The following is a 16012-nucleotide window of genomic DNA, read 5'->3' as shown; positions in this document are numbered from 1 at the left end:
TCCTGCCCCCAAGAGGACAGCATCACAGCTGTTTGTTTGGATCACTGGGTTTTAAGATTGTCACCGGAGCGTGGGTCCATTAAGCAAACCTGGACTGGATGACATTTTCCTGTTACAGCTCTGAGAATGATCCACTCCCCATCCTTAAGGCAACAAAACAACCCCCAATAATAATAATAATAATAAAACCACTGACTGGTGGGGGCAGATAAACAAACACAACCCCAAAATGTGATGTGTGGCGGAAGGGAAAGGGACATGGGCATCGTGGCGTTTGTACTGCAGCAGCAGAGAGCAACCACTTCATGTGATGTGCTGGTTCCAGGGGAGTTAGACAGGAGGCTGGAGGGGGAGGGGAGAAAGGCAAGGCTTTGGCCTGCTGGCTTCCAGAGTTCAGAAGTCATCCCCGAGGCTAGGAATTGCCAAGCTCAGCCTAGGAGCCAAACTTGACCGCTGCCTGGTTTTGGCCATTTCAGTTGGAACATGGCCTAGTACATTGGTGTCTATTTTGTATCTGGGTGGTCTCACATGTGATACCCAGAGCTGATTAGTTGAGACAGAGACCATGCGGCCTGGAAAGCCTGAAGTATCTACTATCTAATGCTTTGTAGACCTCTGCTGTGGGCCAGGGGAAGCTACTGAAGGCTTTTCAGTGGGAGAATGTCCTAACTACACTTGCACCCTGTCAGTTGGACTGCTGCGGTCCTGGGTGGGAACTGGGGAGGCTGCTGGACTAAGAGGGGTTATGAGTTTCTGCATTCAGAGCACTTGGTTTCTTTCTTTCAAGTCCCCCCCCTTGAGAATCTGAAGAGGGCTCTGTCCCTTCTCCAGAGCCCACACCTTATACAAGACTTCCTTCCTGTTCAGAAACAGTATGCAGGCACTACCTCACCCAATCTTTACGAGTTCCCATGCCCCAGGAGAGAACAGGATGGCTTTAAGAAGTTGCCCAAGGCACAGTACCTGGTCAACAGAGGGGCCTGTGCCGGAACCTACTTATCTACCACTGAAACCCAAGTTCAGTCTCAGGAGAATTCTGTCTGGTGAGGCAAAAGATGCAGAGTGGATAGAGAGGTGTGCAGGGGATCTGGGTTTGCTCAGAAGGATAGCAAATCCTGGATGTTGAGGTGGTGTGCCCACAGAAAATATATGTGCCTGTTAGCTGAATATTCTGCACAAAAGGCATTTCCATCTTCCTGGGTTACCCAATAGTTATAGGACCAACCCTATGGGGGTCCCCTTCTGACCAGCAATAGCAATACACTATGGGCAGTGTGGCAGGTGAATTACCCTCGGCCCATAAAGTGGGCCATCCTAGGATGCCTGGACCAGTGGAGAGCAGGAATCTGGAAGCCAGGTGGCTCAGGTTCTTACCTGAGGTCTACCCCCTACAAACTGTGAGACCTTGGGCAGTAAACTCAGCCTTTTGGCACTTGGCTTCACGAGACACAACCCTGGGTTGCTCATGCCATGAGGTTGCTGGTAGAACTGAGTGTGATGTGTTGGCATGGATTAGCTCCATGCCAAACACACAGTGGGCACTTCATAGACCGTTCTTCCTCCACCAAATCAAGCAAATGATCTCTGAGAAGCCAGGACCCTTCCAGCTCTGTCCAGGTCTCTCTGGGCAGTGTCTGGGGAGAGCAGAGCGTAGCCCTTACCTTGTCTTGAATGGTCTCATCCCTCTCCTGGATCTCTCTCTTGAGGCCCTGGATGTCCTTCTCCAGGGACTTGATGACACCCTGCAGCTTCATCTGCTCCGCCTTCAGGATCTCGATGTCATTGGTGCGCTCTTCGATTTCCTTTTGCAGGCTGCTGAACTGAAGATGTGGACAGTAACAGTGGAGATCCTGGGGTCTTCGAGTTGATTCCCATCCCCCACCTCAACTGTGGATGGGGCTGGCCCTCCTCCAGGGAGCTAAGAACCCTCATCACTCAACATCCATGGGCTTTGGCGAGTGGATTTTGTTATTGCTGTTATTTTACTTTTTTTTTGGGGGGGGGGGCAGAGGAAGCAGCCTTTTTGTAAATCGAGAAATAGATTTTGTCCATACTTGAACATTTCATCCCTGCACACAACGTACTGTGGTCATATTCACCCTCAGTACTCTGTCTTCCTTCCCTCCTAGCTCCGCCACACACTTTCCTTCTCACAACTTGGCATTCAACTTTCCTCTGTCTTTCTTTCGTCCTTCCTTCCTTCCTTCCTTCCTTCCTTCCTTCCTTCCTTCCTTCCTTCCTTCCTTCCTTCCTTTCTTTTTTCTTTTTACTGAGACACATTTTCTCTGTGTAGCCTTGGCTGTCCTGGTACTCTCTTTGTAGACCAGGCTAGCCTCCAACTCAGAGGTCCACCTGAGTGGACCTCCACCTCCCTAATGAGGCATGCACCACCATTGCCTGAGCTGTTTCCCTCCGACTTTAAGGAAACAAGTTCTTTTTATGTAGTCAGACTGGCTGTGAACTCGCAACCCTCCTGCCTTAGCTCCTAAGTACTGGGATTACGGACATGGGCTATTATGCCAGTCTTATTTGTCTGTTTCAGAGAGGGAGTTTTGGGAGAATTTGGGACAGTTCAGTATTTTTCCAGGTCAAATGAATGATGGGAGTATCCAGCATAAGGATGCCTAAGTCTAGTCCCTGCAGGACAGAGCAATCCAAAATGCTTTAGAAAGAAGCTTTCTAGATGGACTCAGATTCTTCCAGACTACACTGACCTTGAGAGTTGGTTAAGGTCACAGAGATGAGGTACTGTAGCCATGTCCAAGAAGGCAGAGCCTGATTATCCCGGGAGTCACTAACATTGCGATTTCTAATGGGAAGCTTTGATTCCCAATGGGCTCGCTCTGAACTTAGCTTCTCTGTGGCTAACCATCTCAGAAGAAATGAAGCAATTCCACAAGGATCTGTGAATCCCATCCTCTCTCTCTGAGCCATCAGAGAACTAAGTAGCTGCCTCACCTTGCAAACAAAGCATCTTACACCTCCCACCCCTGCCTTACACCTCCTTATACTCCCCCTCTTCTTAGGAGGAGTCTGAGCAGGAGCTGCCTGAGCCAAGATGTCTCCAGGCTGAATCGCTGCCTGTCTCATCCTCAGACCGTATTTCCACTTCCAGCAGATCCTACTGGTCCAGAAAGGAAAAGTCAGAGCATCCTGTGCACAGGGAGCCCATGAAAGGAAAGGAAGGAGTCAGGTACGGTGGTACATTCCTGAAATCCTAGCACCTGGGAGGAAGAGGCAGGAGGATCAGGTGTTTGAGTGCTGGGTTCGACAGTGAGATCTAAGCCAGTCTGGGATACACAGTAAGATCCTGTCTCCTGCCGATTGCTCCCCTAAGGAGGAGGGAAGCCAGCTGTGGTCCTTTCTGAGGGTGGAGCCCCTTTGCCCTGGAGGTGGGAGCTCTGACTACTTGCCCCTTGCTCCCAGCCTCCTCGGGGATGCTCCCAGGGCCCACCCGAGTCACCGAAGGGCAGCCCCACCTTCTTCCTCATGATGCCCGTCTCTCCCTTGAGCCGAAGGTTGGATTCCTTCTCGTCCCGAAGCTTTCTCTCGTACTTGGTTTTGATGTCTTGGATCTCTCTGTCTTCATCTTCTTCAATCTGCTTCTTGGTTTCCTCAAACTCGCGAAGCTGCTGTCGAACGTCTTCCTGTGCCTGGCTCAGAGGGAGGGAGAGAAAGAGCGTGCTGGGAGAAGGGGCTGGAGGTGCTGGGCTAAGAGAGCCTGGGACACCCAGAGCACAGGAGTCTTTCTTGTGGAAAGGAAGAGAAATCAAATTACAGAAATGGAAGCCACTTCCTTCCTGTCTTCCTTCTCTCCTGACCAGGTCAGGCCTCAGGGTCCACCACCTTCTCTACCTCTTACCAGTACCCCATATCCTGTGTGCCCTGTTGTACCCCTGCTTTTCACACGGCACTCAGGCTTCAGACGCCCCTCACCCCCCCCCTTTTTTTTTTTTTCAAAACAGGGTTTCTCTGTGTAGCTTTGGCTATCCTGGAACTCACTCTGTAGACCAGGCTGGCCTTGAACTCAGAGGTCTACCTGCCTCTGCCGCCTAAGTGCTGGGATTAAAGGCATGCACCACCACCGCCCGGCCCAGACAGTTTTAGAGAGTTTGGACCACTGAACTGTATTTGTAAATTTGGTTACACCCCACCCCCCCAGATGAGAACGCCTTGAGGGTAGAAACCTTGTCTGCTGCGCCCACACTGGACTCCCAGGGCACAGTGCCTGTGGCACACAGCAGTTGCCGGGCAAATGGCTTAACAAATGAGTGGTTCTAATTACCTCCCCACCCCCAAGCCAATCCATGCTGCCCTTTTTCTCAGAAAGGGAGGCAGAGCTTGGCTCCCCGGGATCACCTCTTCTAGAAGGCTAGTTTTCTCCTGGAGTTTGGCCTCGTAGAACTCAGTCAGCTCCTCCAGGGCCTGGCTCTTTGTCTCATCGTTGTCTCGGAGCTGTTTTTCGTACTCCTCCTGCATCCTCTGGGACTTGAGCTGCAGCTCCTGATACTTCTCATATTCTAGGAGCAGCTTCTGGTTGTTGCAACACTCTGGAGAGAGACAGGCGGGTCTGCATGCTGTGCGGGCAGGCTGCACCAGCCTTTGGAGCACGTATGACCCCCGAGTGCTTTCCTGCTCCTCCCTTGCCAGCTGGAGCTCACCTCCACCAGATCCAAGGTTCAAGCCTGCCTAACTCCTGTGACTGCCCTGCTTCTATCTTACCAGGTGGCCAAGCTCCCTGCACCCAACTCCAGACAGAAAAATCATTTCTATGAAGGTCCTGGCAGGAGGCATTTGAGGTTTCAGGGTCAGGAAAATGACCCGAGTATGCAATACAGGTTTTATAATTCCATTTTATAGATGACCAAGCTGAGCCTTGGTAAGGCTAGGTGATACCCCAGAACACACAGCAAGCCGGTGCTGAGACTGGAGCTCTGTCAGGCTCCAAACCTGAACCTGCCACTGGCACGTTTGTATTTTGAGGAATGGGCAAATTCACAGAAGGAAAAACCGTGGTGAGTTTCAATAAAGTAGTGCATTCGTAGACAGAGCCCAGAGCCACGTTCCCTGAGCCACGTGTCGGGGGGGGGGGGGGGGGGGGAGGGGCATCTTTCAGACGGTCGGTCCTAAGCTGCCTGTGCCTCAGCCATGTGGCTCCCCTTTGTGGCTCACCCAGGTCTTGCAGCTCCCGGCTCTGTTTGTCCAGGAGCTCTTCTATGTGTTCTCGGTGATGAACGTCCTGTTTTTCTTTCTCTGTTTTTAAAACCTGAAACAAAGAGTCACCTTTTCTCATTTCTACACATTTGTCAAAGGCACCAATAGGACAAGAGCTGCTTTTACTGGTAACATCTTCATTCATAAATTTTTCGCAAACCCTTGCTTTGTACCAGACATTGTTCTGCTGAGCCATGACCACATGGGCATCTTTTATCCACATCCTATTTGGCTCTGAAACGTCTATGCTTTTCTCTTTATGCACACGTGGTAAAATGGATTTGTCAGCAAAGGCTTTTGGTTTGGACACGGATCAAGTAGATTTTTAAGGAGAAAAATCAGGGATTCATTCCAATCATCTACTGCTGATAGCTGGGTGTGGTGGTGCACACCTTTAATCCCAGCACTTAGGCAGAAGCAAGCAGATCTCTGTGAATTCGAAGCCAGCCTGGTCTATACAGTTCCAGGCCAGCCAGAGCTACATAGTGAGACCCTGTCTCAAAAAGCAAAGCAAACCAACCAACCAACCAACCAACCAACCAGAAAGCCCCCAACAACAGCCCCAGTTGTATACTGCTGGCACATTGCTGTCAGTTCAGGATGCCTACATGTACGTACTGATCTCAGCCAGCCAGCTCCTGGCAGGCTGAGGGTACCATCCTGGGGCCTGGCTTTGTGTTTGGCTTATGAACAGCATGGAACTAACACTTGATGCCTGGCTGAATGAATTATAAATAAATGGATGAATAAATTGAACAGCCAAGGGCTTTTCAACCAAACAGACCCATGAAGATAGGTTACCAGTACAACCACTCCTTGAGCCAAAAGATGGGGGGTTGTAGATGAGGGGGGCTGGCAGACTTGGCATAGTATAAAGACAGGCTTACAAATTCTGGGGCCAAGTCTAACTACAAACTGTTAAGACAGATTTTATTTTTGACAATCTAGAAATCAACACACCTGCTAGTCCCTCTCTCACACTCTTGTTACTTCATTTTTAAAAAATGAGTTTTCCCTGGTCACAAAAATAACTAATTCTCACCGTAGAGAATCTGGGAATTCCCAAAGTGTATTAGAAACAAAACTTGAGTTATCTAGAACATCAGCGTTGTGGGGTAATCATACTGCTACTTCTTCCCCAGGCACCTGTTTTACCTGGCAGTACCATTCGCTATGGAAAGCTTCAAATTCTGTCTGTTGACCACGTGTCCCATACATCTCCCCCAGCAGCTGGGCGTTACAGCTGAACAGTATGGATGCCTTTAGACCATGCAGCTGGCCCCACACTCAGCAACATGGGAAGTGCTTGTTGCCGAGGCTGCGGGTTCTGGCTCTCCAGCACACCTGGTTCTTGGTCTTTAAGGACTCCATCTCCTGGATGAACTTGTCTGTCAGCTCCTTGATCTTCTCTGAGTAGTTCATGTCCTTCAGCCGCAGCTGATACTCATTCTCCATTTTCAATTCTTCCACACGTGTCTTCAGCTCCAACATTATCTGGGCCTTTGGGAGGAGGAAGCCAAATTAAGAGTTTTGCTCACAGTGGGGGGTGGGGTCAGAATACCTAAACCTGGGACCTTGGCCTGGGACCTGCTACTCTACCTTGCTTCAAATGTTGTCAGGGCCTGTTAGAACTTGTCACCATTTCCCTTACAAGATATACAGAAGACGTGAGGACATACACATGAGACTCTTCCTCTATCTTTATAATATGTGCTCAGTGGTCCCACTGTGTGCCAATAGCTCTCATGTGTCTTTCAAATTAGCATAAATGTTACCTGTTTGGTGAGGCCTACTTGGACCCTCTATTTAATCCTGCTACCCTCTGGTCCCCATTTTCAGCATGGAATTATTGATTCCCCCTTTTTATTCTTTTATTAAGACATTTTTTATTCATTTTACATATCAATCACAGATCTCCATCCTCCCTTCTCCCGCCCCTCCAGCCTTCCCCCCAACGCACCCCCTATTCCCTCCTACAAGAAGGTAAGGCCTCCCATGGGGTTGACTTCCCTTCTTAACCCCATCTTATGCTCTATCTTAAATTATTTCTTCAGATACCAGCACTTGGTAATTATTAAATGATTTGCTCATTATTTTCTTTATTCCGTTGTCTTTTTCTTTCATTAGAAATTTAAGCTCCCCACAGCTGATGCCTTTGTTGGTTTTGTTCTCCAATGTAGCCCAAGAACAGGGCTAAAACATAGTTGGTAATCAAGATACCCTCCTTCTTTGTGTGTGGTACTTCAAGTCAAACCCAGGGCCTCACGTTAAGAGTTCTACATTGGGCTACACCCCAAACCCAAAAGATACTTGATGACTGTCCCTGTGAAACCCACAGCCTACTGAAGCAGCCAAATAAACACGTAATTACAAGCTGTGACTGAATGCCCAATGACGTGGCCACTGTCCCTACTCAGGTCTTTCACGCCTCTGCTGGTGTTATCACTATTACTTTAATACAAGTCCCAGTTCTCCTGGGCTCCAAAGCCTAGTCGCTAGTGTGTTTTTTTCCATTACAATGGAAGTTTCCTGAAAGTCCTGAAATATGCAAACCCCTCATTTCCTGAAGAGCCAATACTGAAGACCAGGAGAGGACACAGATGATTTCTTCTTGCTCACCTTGACTACATCCCACACACCCCCACCTTGTCTTTGCTGCTCCGTTTCCCTTATTTCCACGACAGCAAGGAACATGTGACATTTGTTTCTGTACTCCTAACTGGCACCTGGTATGGACTTGGCATGTGGGAGGTACAGCGAGGAGGGATGCCCACTCAGGGTCCTCATGTGGTTTGGTACCAATGGGAGGTAGAGGGAGAGGAGTCTGAGCTTAGAGACCATTGGAGTGTTATAGGTCAAGTACAATGAATGGATGTGGCACTAGAGGGCCCCGGAAGAGCATCATCTAGCCTCCTTAAGCTGCCTTTGGGGTTATGAGGACTTTTTGATGACGGTGCGCAGCACAGAATACATTAGAGGTGAGGTGACTAGCTGGAATGTGACTGCAGAGTTCCGATGAGAGGTGGAAGGGCCTTGAGCTGAGGTGGGCGAGGGAAGCATGGAGGAATGGAAAGACTATAGAAAGAGATTCTAGAAAATGTGGTGCCTGTCTGGCTCTGTGGTGGTGAGAGAGGGTCATGCTGGAAGACCCCCAGGTGACTGGCTGTACCAAAGCCTTGGGTTTGGCCTGTCTGGCTTCATGATCCTCTCGCCAGAGCCTAGCAACAATACTGTCAACATGGGTAAATGCTCAGCAGATGAATCAGTGGCCCCAAGGCCTGTGTTGAACTAGTGAGACATTGTTGCAAATGGTCCAGTTTTTGATGTGGGATGTTTCAGGTGCTTGTTCACTGGCCTTCCATATTCTGTTCCTACCATGCTACAGAGTATCTTTCCAGGGTGGGAATCTTGTCATGATACTTCCTGACGTAAGGTCTACCTGTGGTTTTTCCCAGCAGTTTCCAGTCTAAGACGTGCAAAAGGCCTCTGTGGTCTCTCTCATTCTTTCCAGCTTTCTCAGCAACACATGCTACTCACAGCTGTTAGACACATCTTCCCAGAGGGCTACCTCTTTTGTTCTGGAAGGTGCTGTACGGGGCTTGCTTCCTCTGACACAACCTGGGCTGGGCTGGGGTCCTTTCCCTGCGTTCCCATGGCAGCATTCCTTTCCCTGTTCCCTGGCTTTCCTCCCAGGCTGCAGGCCGAGGGACCCCTCTGTGTCTTTTATCTCTGTCGTTTCAGCGACAGTGGCCTTTCAGGCACACGGCAGTTGCTTCTGTGGCCAGCACATGGATATTCATGTGCATCTAAATGACCGAGTGAGTGAGGAAATCCCTGGTTGAGAGACAGTTACTTGGAATGTCACCGAACAGAACGACAGGGAGCTGGAACCGGGGAGAATGTGGAATGTCATTTCAGGGACATAGAGAGACAGGTAGGAGAGGGCCAGGAAGAGGTTTGCAGAGATTCATCCTGATGGGCGTGAGGGGGGAGGGAGGCTCAGGAAGTGGGACACATGCGCGCGCGCGCGCACACACACACACACACACACACACACGATGTTTCCACTGTGGTCAGGGGGCAGGGTCAGAGTCAGCCCAGACACTGTCAGACTTGGAGACTGTCCCTGCACCTCCTGTCTGCCTTCTCTGCCCTCTGGGAAGAATGAGAAGAAACGAAGACAGAGCAGATATGTTTGTCTGCTACAGGGAGGCTAGGCTCTCCCTCCCTCCTTCCTTCTCCTTTGCTTTACATAGAGAAGGTTCCAGGGTGTTCTGGAAGGGCTGTCCAAGAAACAGCAGGGCCCTCCATCCTGCCGGGCCTCTGCCGCACTGTTCTGGCAGCCTGTTGTCTCTTCTCCCCTGACTGTGAGCCCCCTGATCACAGCATCCCTGTCTGACTTTTCCAAACACTCATGCTGGGCTGGAGAGATGGCTCAGCCATTAAAGGCTAGGCTCACAACCAAACACTCATGCCCAGGGCCTAGCCAACCACAGGGAGTGCACTCAGCTACTCAGATTTTTTTTTTTTTTTTTTGAGCGGTAATGGCTGTGTAGCTCTGGGATTCTCTGAGAGCCAGACATTCAGCTTCATTCATGAGCTGTGCCCAGGGCTATACACTCAGATTTCAGCAAAACATTTACTGTGTTGAACTTACTGTACCAACAGGAGGGAGGTTCCCTTGGTATAGTGACTGAGAGCCATCATCAGATAAATTCTGGTCCTACTATTTACTAGTACAGTGAGTTTGGATCCAGCACTAAACCTCTTTGAATGAGGTTGATCCATAACCCTTGAGTCATGGGGGAGAACAGTGTCTTTTTCACAGAGGTATTCAGAGGTTTCTTTCTTTTTTTTTCAAGATTCATTTATTTATTATGTATACAGCATGTATGACTGCAGGCCAGAAGAGGGCGCCAGATCTCACTACAGATGATTGTGAGCCACCATGTGGTTGCTGGGAATTGAACTCAGGACCTCTGGAAGAACAGCCAGTGTTCTTAACCTCTGAGCCATCTTTCCAGCCCTCAGAGGTTTCTATGAGACATATGCCACCAGCATGGTACCTGCTCCATGGCAAATGCTCCTTCCTTCTGTCCATCCTTCCCTCCCTCCCTCCCTCCCTCCGTCCCTTCCTTCCTTCCTTCCTTCCTTCCTTCCTTCCTTCCTTCCTTCCTTCCCTCCTTCCTTCCTATGTAGCCCAGGCTGTCCTCAAGCTCATAATCCTCCTGTCTTAGCCACCTTTGTGATTGGATTACAGATGTAAGCTACTGTGCCCATTTGTGTGCATACACTTATGAATGTTCATGCATGCTCATGGTGTGTGTGTGTGTGTGTGTGTGTGTGTGTGTGTGTGTGTGTGTGTGTAGTCCAGAGGCTGACACTAGGTGTCTTCATCAGTTGCTCTTGAGTTTGTGTTCTGAGACAAGGTCTCTCGTTGGACCTGGGGCTCATCAGTTCAGTCAGGTTGTCCTGCCAATGAGCTTTGGGTCCTCTGGTCTCTTCCACCCTAGCTCTGGGGTTATATATGCAGGCCTGCCTCTGTGCCCAGCTCTGTGCTGGGGATCCAACCTCAGGTCTTTAGCTTGCCTGACTGAGCCATCTTCTCCCAGGTCACGTGTTTTAAAATGAAGGTTCAATGCACTGGAAATCATTACAGTTCACAGCTACTGTAGCACAATTTCTAATTGGTCTTAATAATAAAAACCCGGAGTCAGAAATCAGGGTGAAAGCTGAAAGATAAGAGAAGCAGAGTAGCCAGCCACTGGAAAGACTTCTTGCCTCTAGGAATCCTCAGCCTGAAAGGGCCGAGCTCCTGTCTCCACCCCACCTTATCACTTCCTCTTTCCACCCAGCCGTGTCACTTCCTGTTCCTCCTCCCAAGTGCTGGGATTAAAGGTGTGAGCCACCACTGCCTGGTCTCTAGTGGCTAGCTCTGCACTCTGGTCTTCCAGGCAAGCTTTATTTGTTTGAGCACAAACACAATATCACCACAAGCTCCAACTTGGGCATGTGGTAGTTTAATCTTATGAATGTGTACTGGTTATCTTTAAAGTCCCTCGCCACGGTTCCCATTCTTACACCACAGCCGGAAGAAAGCAGGGTCACGGGCCTTGAGCACAGTATAAGTCAGGGTGATCACGGCGTAGAAAGACAGGCAGTGTCAGGGCAGTTGCAAGCAGGTTGACTTGCCAGCATGGATGGAGCCAAGAAGGGAGCTGCGACTGTCTGCACCAGACATGGGTGGAGCCAGTCCTTCAGAGGACATCAGATGCTGGCCCGAGCCCTCTGAATGTAGTCTGCTAAGGAATTCTTTGTCCTCCCCACCCCCAATTAGACCTGGTTCTTACCTTCTCTTCCATGTCTGTTTTAGTCACGAGCACCTCTTCAGCAAAGCCCACCTCCCTCTCTCTTTTGATTCCCCGGCCTTCCTTATCAAAGACCCTCCAGGTGAATAGGCAGCCGTCCTCAGCAACAGTCAGTAGGAACTGGTCATCAAAGGTGAGCAGCATCTGTGGAGGAAAAGAGCATGGAGAAGTTTTCTGGGGTCGTGGATGCCCGGGATGGAGCTGGCTACCGCACAGGCTTTGGGCCACGCAGCCCTGCCCACTCCCCTGGGCATGCGTGCTCTTTACCAGGAGAATTAGACAGAAGCACCTTGGTGCATGAACAGATTTCTTCGTTGATGAGGGAATATGAAGGAGTCAGTGTCTGGGGAGAGAAAATCCCCAGCTCACTCAAAGGCAAAGAATCAAAATGTGAAGCTCTTATGGCATCTATCATATGTAGCCAGGGATGGATTCGGGGGCCACTGTGTGTAGAGGGGGGGACTCAGTTGAGCCTTTGCTCTTCTTCATCGTGCTTCTGGATGTCACATGTCACACTATCGTTTTCAGTCTCTGCTTCAGTATGGTTCTCACTATGCTAATGGAGCAGAAGTAACCATGGGCAACCATGGATCTATCATTGTGACTATAGGTTGCTTTTGTCTCGTCCTACCTGTAATTTGTCCCTTATCTGAGGTAGTCCCTAATTGAGTTTGGGAACAGAGCAATCGTTCTCCTACCTCAGTGAATTTGATTTTAGTGATCTTATTTTCCTGGGCTTTGGGTTTCTGGTATTGTTGCTGCCTACAAGAGTCTTTGAAAGCTGAGCTGGTTTCTTGACTCCCCTGGAGAAGACTGATTTCTTTTTTTTTTTTTTTTTTTAATTCCCAATTTTCTGCTGTGTTTGACTGAGGGCTAGCCTCTTTCAGGCACAGCCATAAAGTAAGGAAGGTCAAAGGTCTACAAGAGGGGAGCTATGTCAATGTTCATCTGGATTCTATAAGAGCAACACATGCTCTTTACCACTGAGCCATCTCTCCAGCCTCTAAAAAGCATTGCTTTTGAGGAACATTCAATCATATAGAAAAATTCTTACAATGATGTTCAAGTTTTAAGAGGCAGGTTGTGAAAAAGTGACCATATAGCATGATCTTTATTCCAGATACATGTATAATATACATGAGGGGAGATGGTGTCAGAGTATGAACGATGATGCTACTATTAAGGCCTGACTTTCATAAACATGTATTGCTTCTACAGTAAAAATGATTTTACCACAAAATTCAGTGGATCTGAAGGGAAGATGGACTATATCATCACACTTCACTTTGGACACAATGCCCAGGCTCAGTACAGACATGTGTCATTTTATAATGAAAAATCCTTCTCTAATGTGTACAGTACCTACAGGTAAGTGTGCTCGATTGAATGAGAATGGTCCCAGTTGGTGGACCTATTTGGGAAGGATGAGGAGGTGTGATTTTAGTAGAGGAGGTGTGTTACTGGGAACAGGTTTTGAGGTTTCAGAAGGCTCATGCATTTCCCATCACTGTTCTCTGCCTCGTGGTTATGGATCACGGCGTGAGTCTCGGTTGCTCCTTCATGCTGCCATCATGGACTCCAACTCTTTAAAACCGTAAGTCACATTAAATACTTTTGTTTAGAAGTTGCCTTGGTCATGGGATTTTATCACAGCAATAGAAAAGCAAGACACTGAATCAGGACATAATTAAAAATCTTTCATGTCATCCAATTTCAGATAAAGGAGGCATAAATTTTCTCAGGACCTGGTTTTCAGGGGCCTGTGTAATCACCCCCCCCTCCCCCCTGTGAGTGACTTTTACTTTTCTATTAGCTCTGATTTATTGGCACCCATTTTTTCATGCCAGAGAGCTCTTTTTCATTCACTTTTTGTTATGGCAAAATATATACACTATAAAATTTAGCACCCTAGCCATTTTTTGGTGTATAGTTTATGATGACACATTTGTGAAGCTGTGGAGTTATCACCACCATCTAACCATAATTTTTTGTTCTTTAAAACTAAAACTATGGTCTGCAGCTGGGCGTTGATGGCTCATGCCTTTACTCCCAGCACTTGGGAGGCAGAGGCAGGTGGATCTCTGTGAGTCTGAGGCCAGCCTAGTCTACAGAATGACTTCCAGGACAGCCAGGGCCACACAGAGAAACCCTGTCTCTAAAACAAAATAAAATAAACAAACAAAAACCCAAACAAACCTAAGACTGCACAAATTAAACAGTAATTCCCCTTTTTGCTTCCAGCCCAGAGGGGTATAGAATGACAAGCATCATTCTACTTTCTATCACTTTTGATATCTTCTCTTTAAAAGTATGAATCAAGGTTTTATTGGTCAGTTTGGGTGAGTCACAGATGGACATAACCCCAATTCACCATTCCACACGCTCGAACCCCTTGTCAGTGAGCAATAGTGTACTGTGGAAAGAACCCAAAGGCCTCAGAACTGACAAACGCTATGGGCAGCAGAACCAATGCCCTAGGACTAAATCCTAATGGAATAGTCTTCACGCAGCAGTGGATATCCTGCAGATGCCAGATCACTGTCTTCTCTAGCTCTAGCTTGGGGTCCTACAACCATGTGTCATAAAGACCATAGTCCAGAAAAACTGAAAACACCCTGGAGGGGCCAGAGTCCTGTTCCCACAGTGGGTGGAATGATGCTGTATTTGCCTATTTGGAATTAGCATGTTTTATGTAGTTCAGTTTTCTTAAAACTCATGCATGTTGTAGCATAGTGCTGAGTTCCCTTCCCTTTCAAGACTATTACTCCATTGTATGCGTGGAACACATTTGCTTAGCCACTCATCTGCCACTAGACACAGGCTGCTTTCTTATTTTAGCACCTTTTTCTTTTCCTCCATTATGATTTGAACCATTTAGCTATTAAACATAGATATTACTTCACAAGAAAAGGGAATAGGACTATTTTAAAGAAAAGGGAATAGGACTATTTACAAAGCATGCCTATGTTATTTTTCCTAGGAGTAGTCTTCATGTTCTCAGAGTTGGTTCTAATCTCTTGGCGGGGTATGACTCCCTTTTGTCTGGGAGCAGTGGGCACCTGAGGGTCATTAGTAGGTAAAACTCACTGCAGCTGGGAAATATGATGGCGACCTACAGCACCCATCCAAGGGTCTATTATTGGGTGTAATTTCGTGTCAAATGATCTTTAGGTGTGACCCATTACTTCCTAGGATAAATTCCTAGTAGTTTCAACATGGTTACTAATATCCAGCTGACGGGTGCCTAGTGAATGGGCGACAGACGAATAAATACACACACACACACACACACACACACACACACACACACACAGAGAGAGAGAGAGAGAGAGAGAGAGAGAGGAGAAACAAGCAACACTGAGAAATTGACAGGGTAGGAAAGTCTATGAGGCAGAGCCTGGGCTGGGACTTGGTGGGGAGGCACCTCTCACCTTGGTGATGGGACCAGCATGAGCCTGATACTCATTGAATTCTTTCTGCAAAGGCAGGGGGTACTTCATGGCACGGATCGTTCCCACTGAAGTGCCCACAAACATCATGCGCCCGGAATGTGAGAGGGTGAGGGCCGTATAGATGACGTCAAATGCTGATATCTCTCGAAGGATCTGGAACACAGGCAGGTCTGTTCAGTGGGAGGGGCTGAGCTATGTCCCCCAGTGTCTCAGTGTCATCTTTGGGGTGGGAATTCTACTAACTTTTTTTTTCCTATTCCTTATGTATTTGATATAATGTTCAGCACATAAAAGGCCCAAACCAACTACTTCTTGGTTCCTTCTCCTCCTGTCCCTTCTCATTGTCATCACTGTGGTACTGGGATTGAAACCCAGGCCTCACACAGGGGAGGCAGGCTCTCCACCACTGAGCTACCTCCCCAGTTCAGAGTTCCTAATTTTTATTATCATTTTATGTTTTTGAGACAGGATCTCACTGTGTAGCCTTAGGTAGCCTGAAACTTTTAGGTAGACCAGGCTGGCTTCACAGAGACCCATCCGCTTCTGCCTCCCAAGTGCTGGGATTAAAGGCATGTGCAACTGTGTCCACTTGGAGTTCCCAAGTCTTATGTGGTGTGTGTGTATGTGTGTGTGTGTGTGTGTGTGTGTGTGTGTGTGTGTGTGTGTGTTCACACTAGTGTGAGTACATGGAGGCCAACATGACATCAGGATCCTGGTCTATCACTCTCTGTTGTATATTCCTTTGAGACAGGGTCTCTTCGCTGACCCTGGAGCTGGACAGATGGCCAGCAAGCCCCGATGACCCTTTTCTCTCTGTCTTGCCCCCCCTGCCCAGCCCTGGGGGTACGGGTACACATAGCCCCACCTGGGTGCTGGGACCTCAACTCAAGTCTTCACGCTTGTACAAAAGGTGCCCTTACCCACGGAGCTGTCTCTGTAGCTTTGGTTTCTTGACTAATAACCAGTTGTGGGCGTTAG

At 48.4% G+C, this 16012-nt stretch overlaps 1 protein-coding gene and 1 long non-coding RNA gene across 4 annotated transcripts in view; one reads left to right on the top strand and one right to left on the bottom strand.

The window, feature by feature from the left end:
* The window catches only part of Cfap57 (cilia and flagella associated protein 57), a 74554-nt gene that overhangs the window by 25423 nt on the left and 33119 nt on the right, over window positions 1-16012 (bottom strand). For 2 of the 3 annotated variants that reach the window (XM_052718670.1, XM_052718671.1), the window contains exons 11-17: window positions 15014-15187; window positions 11565-11726; window positions 6559-6714; window positions 5173-5266; window positions 4360-4550; window positions 3480-3653; window positions 1662-1820 (exon numbers count right to left, since the gene is read on the bottom strand). In XM_052718670.1, the coding sequence (XP_052574630.1) occupies window positions 1662-1820; window positions 3480-3653; window positions 4360-4550; window positions 5173-5266; window positions 6559-6714; window positions 11565-11726; window positions 15014-15187 (1110 nt within the window). Of the gene's footprint in view, window positions 1-1661; window positions 1821-3479; window positions 3654-4359; window positions 4551-5172; window positions 5267-6558; window positions 6715-9142; window positions 11443-11564; window positions 11727-15013; window positions 15188-16012 lie in introns of those variants that run through there. The other variant, XM_052718672.1, reaches the window with a different exon arrangement.
* On the top strand, window positions 2602-15180 carry LOC128097861 (uncharacterized). Its single transcript, XR_008214010.1, has 4 exons — window positions 2602-3193; window positions 8956-9148; window positions 12801-13176; window positions 15067-15180. It is a non-coding gene; the product is annotated as an uncharacterized LOC128097861 (long non-coding RNA).

The sequence above is a fragment of the Peromyscus californicus genome, unplaced genomic scaffold, assembly GCF_007827085.1.
Source record: "Peromyscus californicus insignis strain IS unplaced genomic scaffold, ASM782708v3 Scaffold_5__1_contigs__length_169319896, whole genome shotgun sequence".
In the NCBI taxonomy this organism is placed as follows: Eukaryota; Metazoa; Chordata; class Mammalia; order Rodentia; family Cricetidae; genus Peromyscus; species Peromyscus californicus.
Note: the sequence above shows the minus strand (reverse complement) of the source record. Positions and strands in the feature narration are given on the sequence as shown.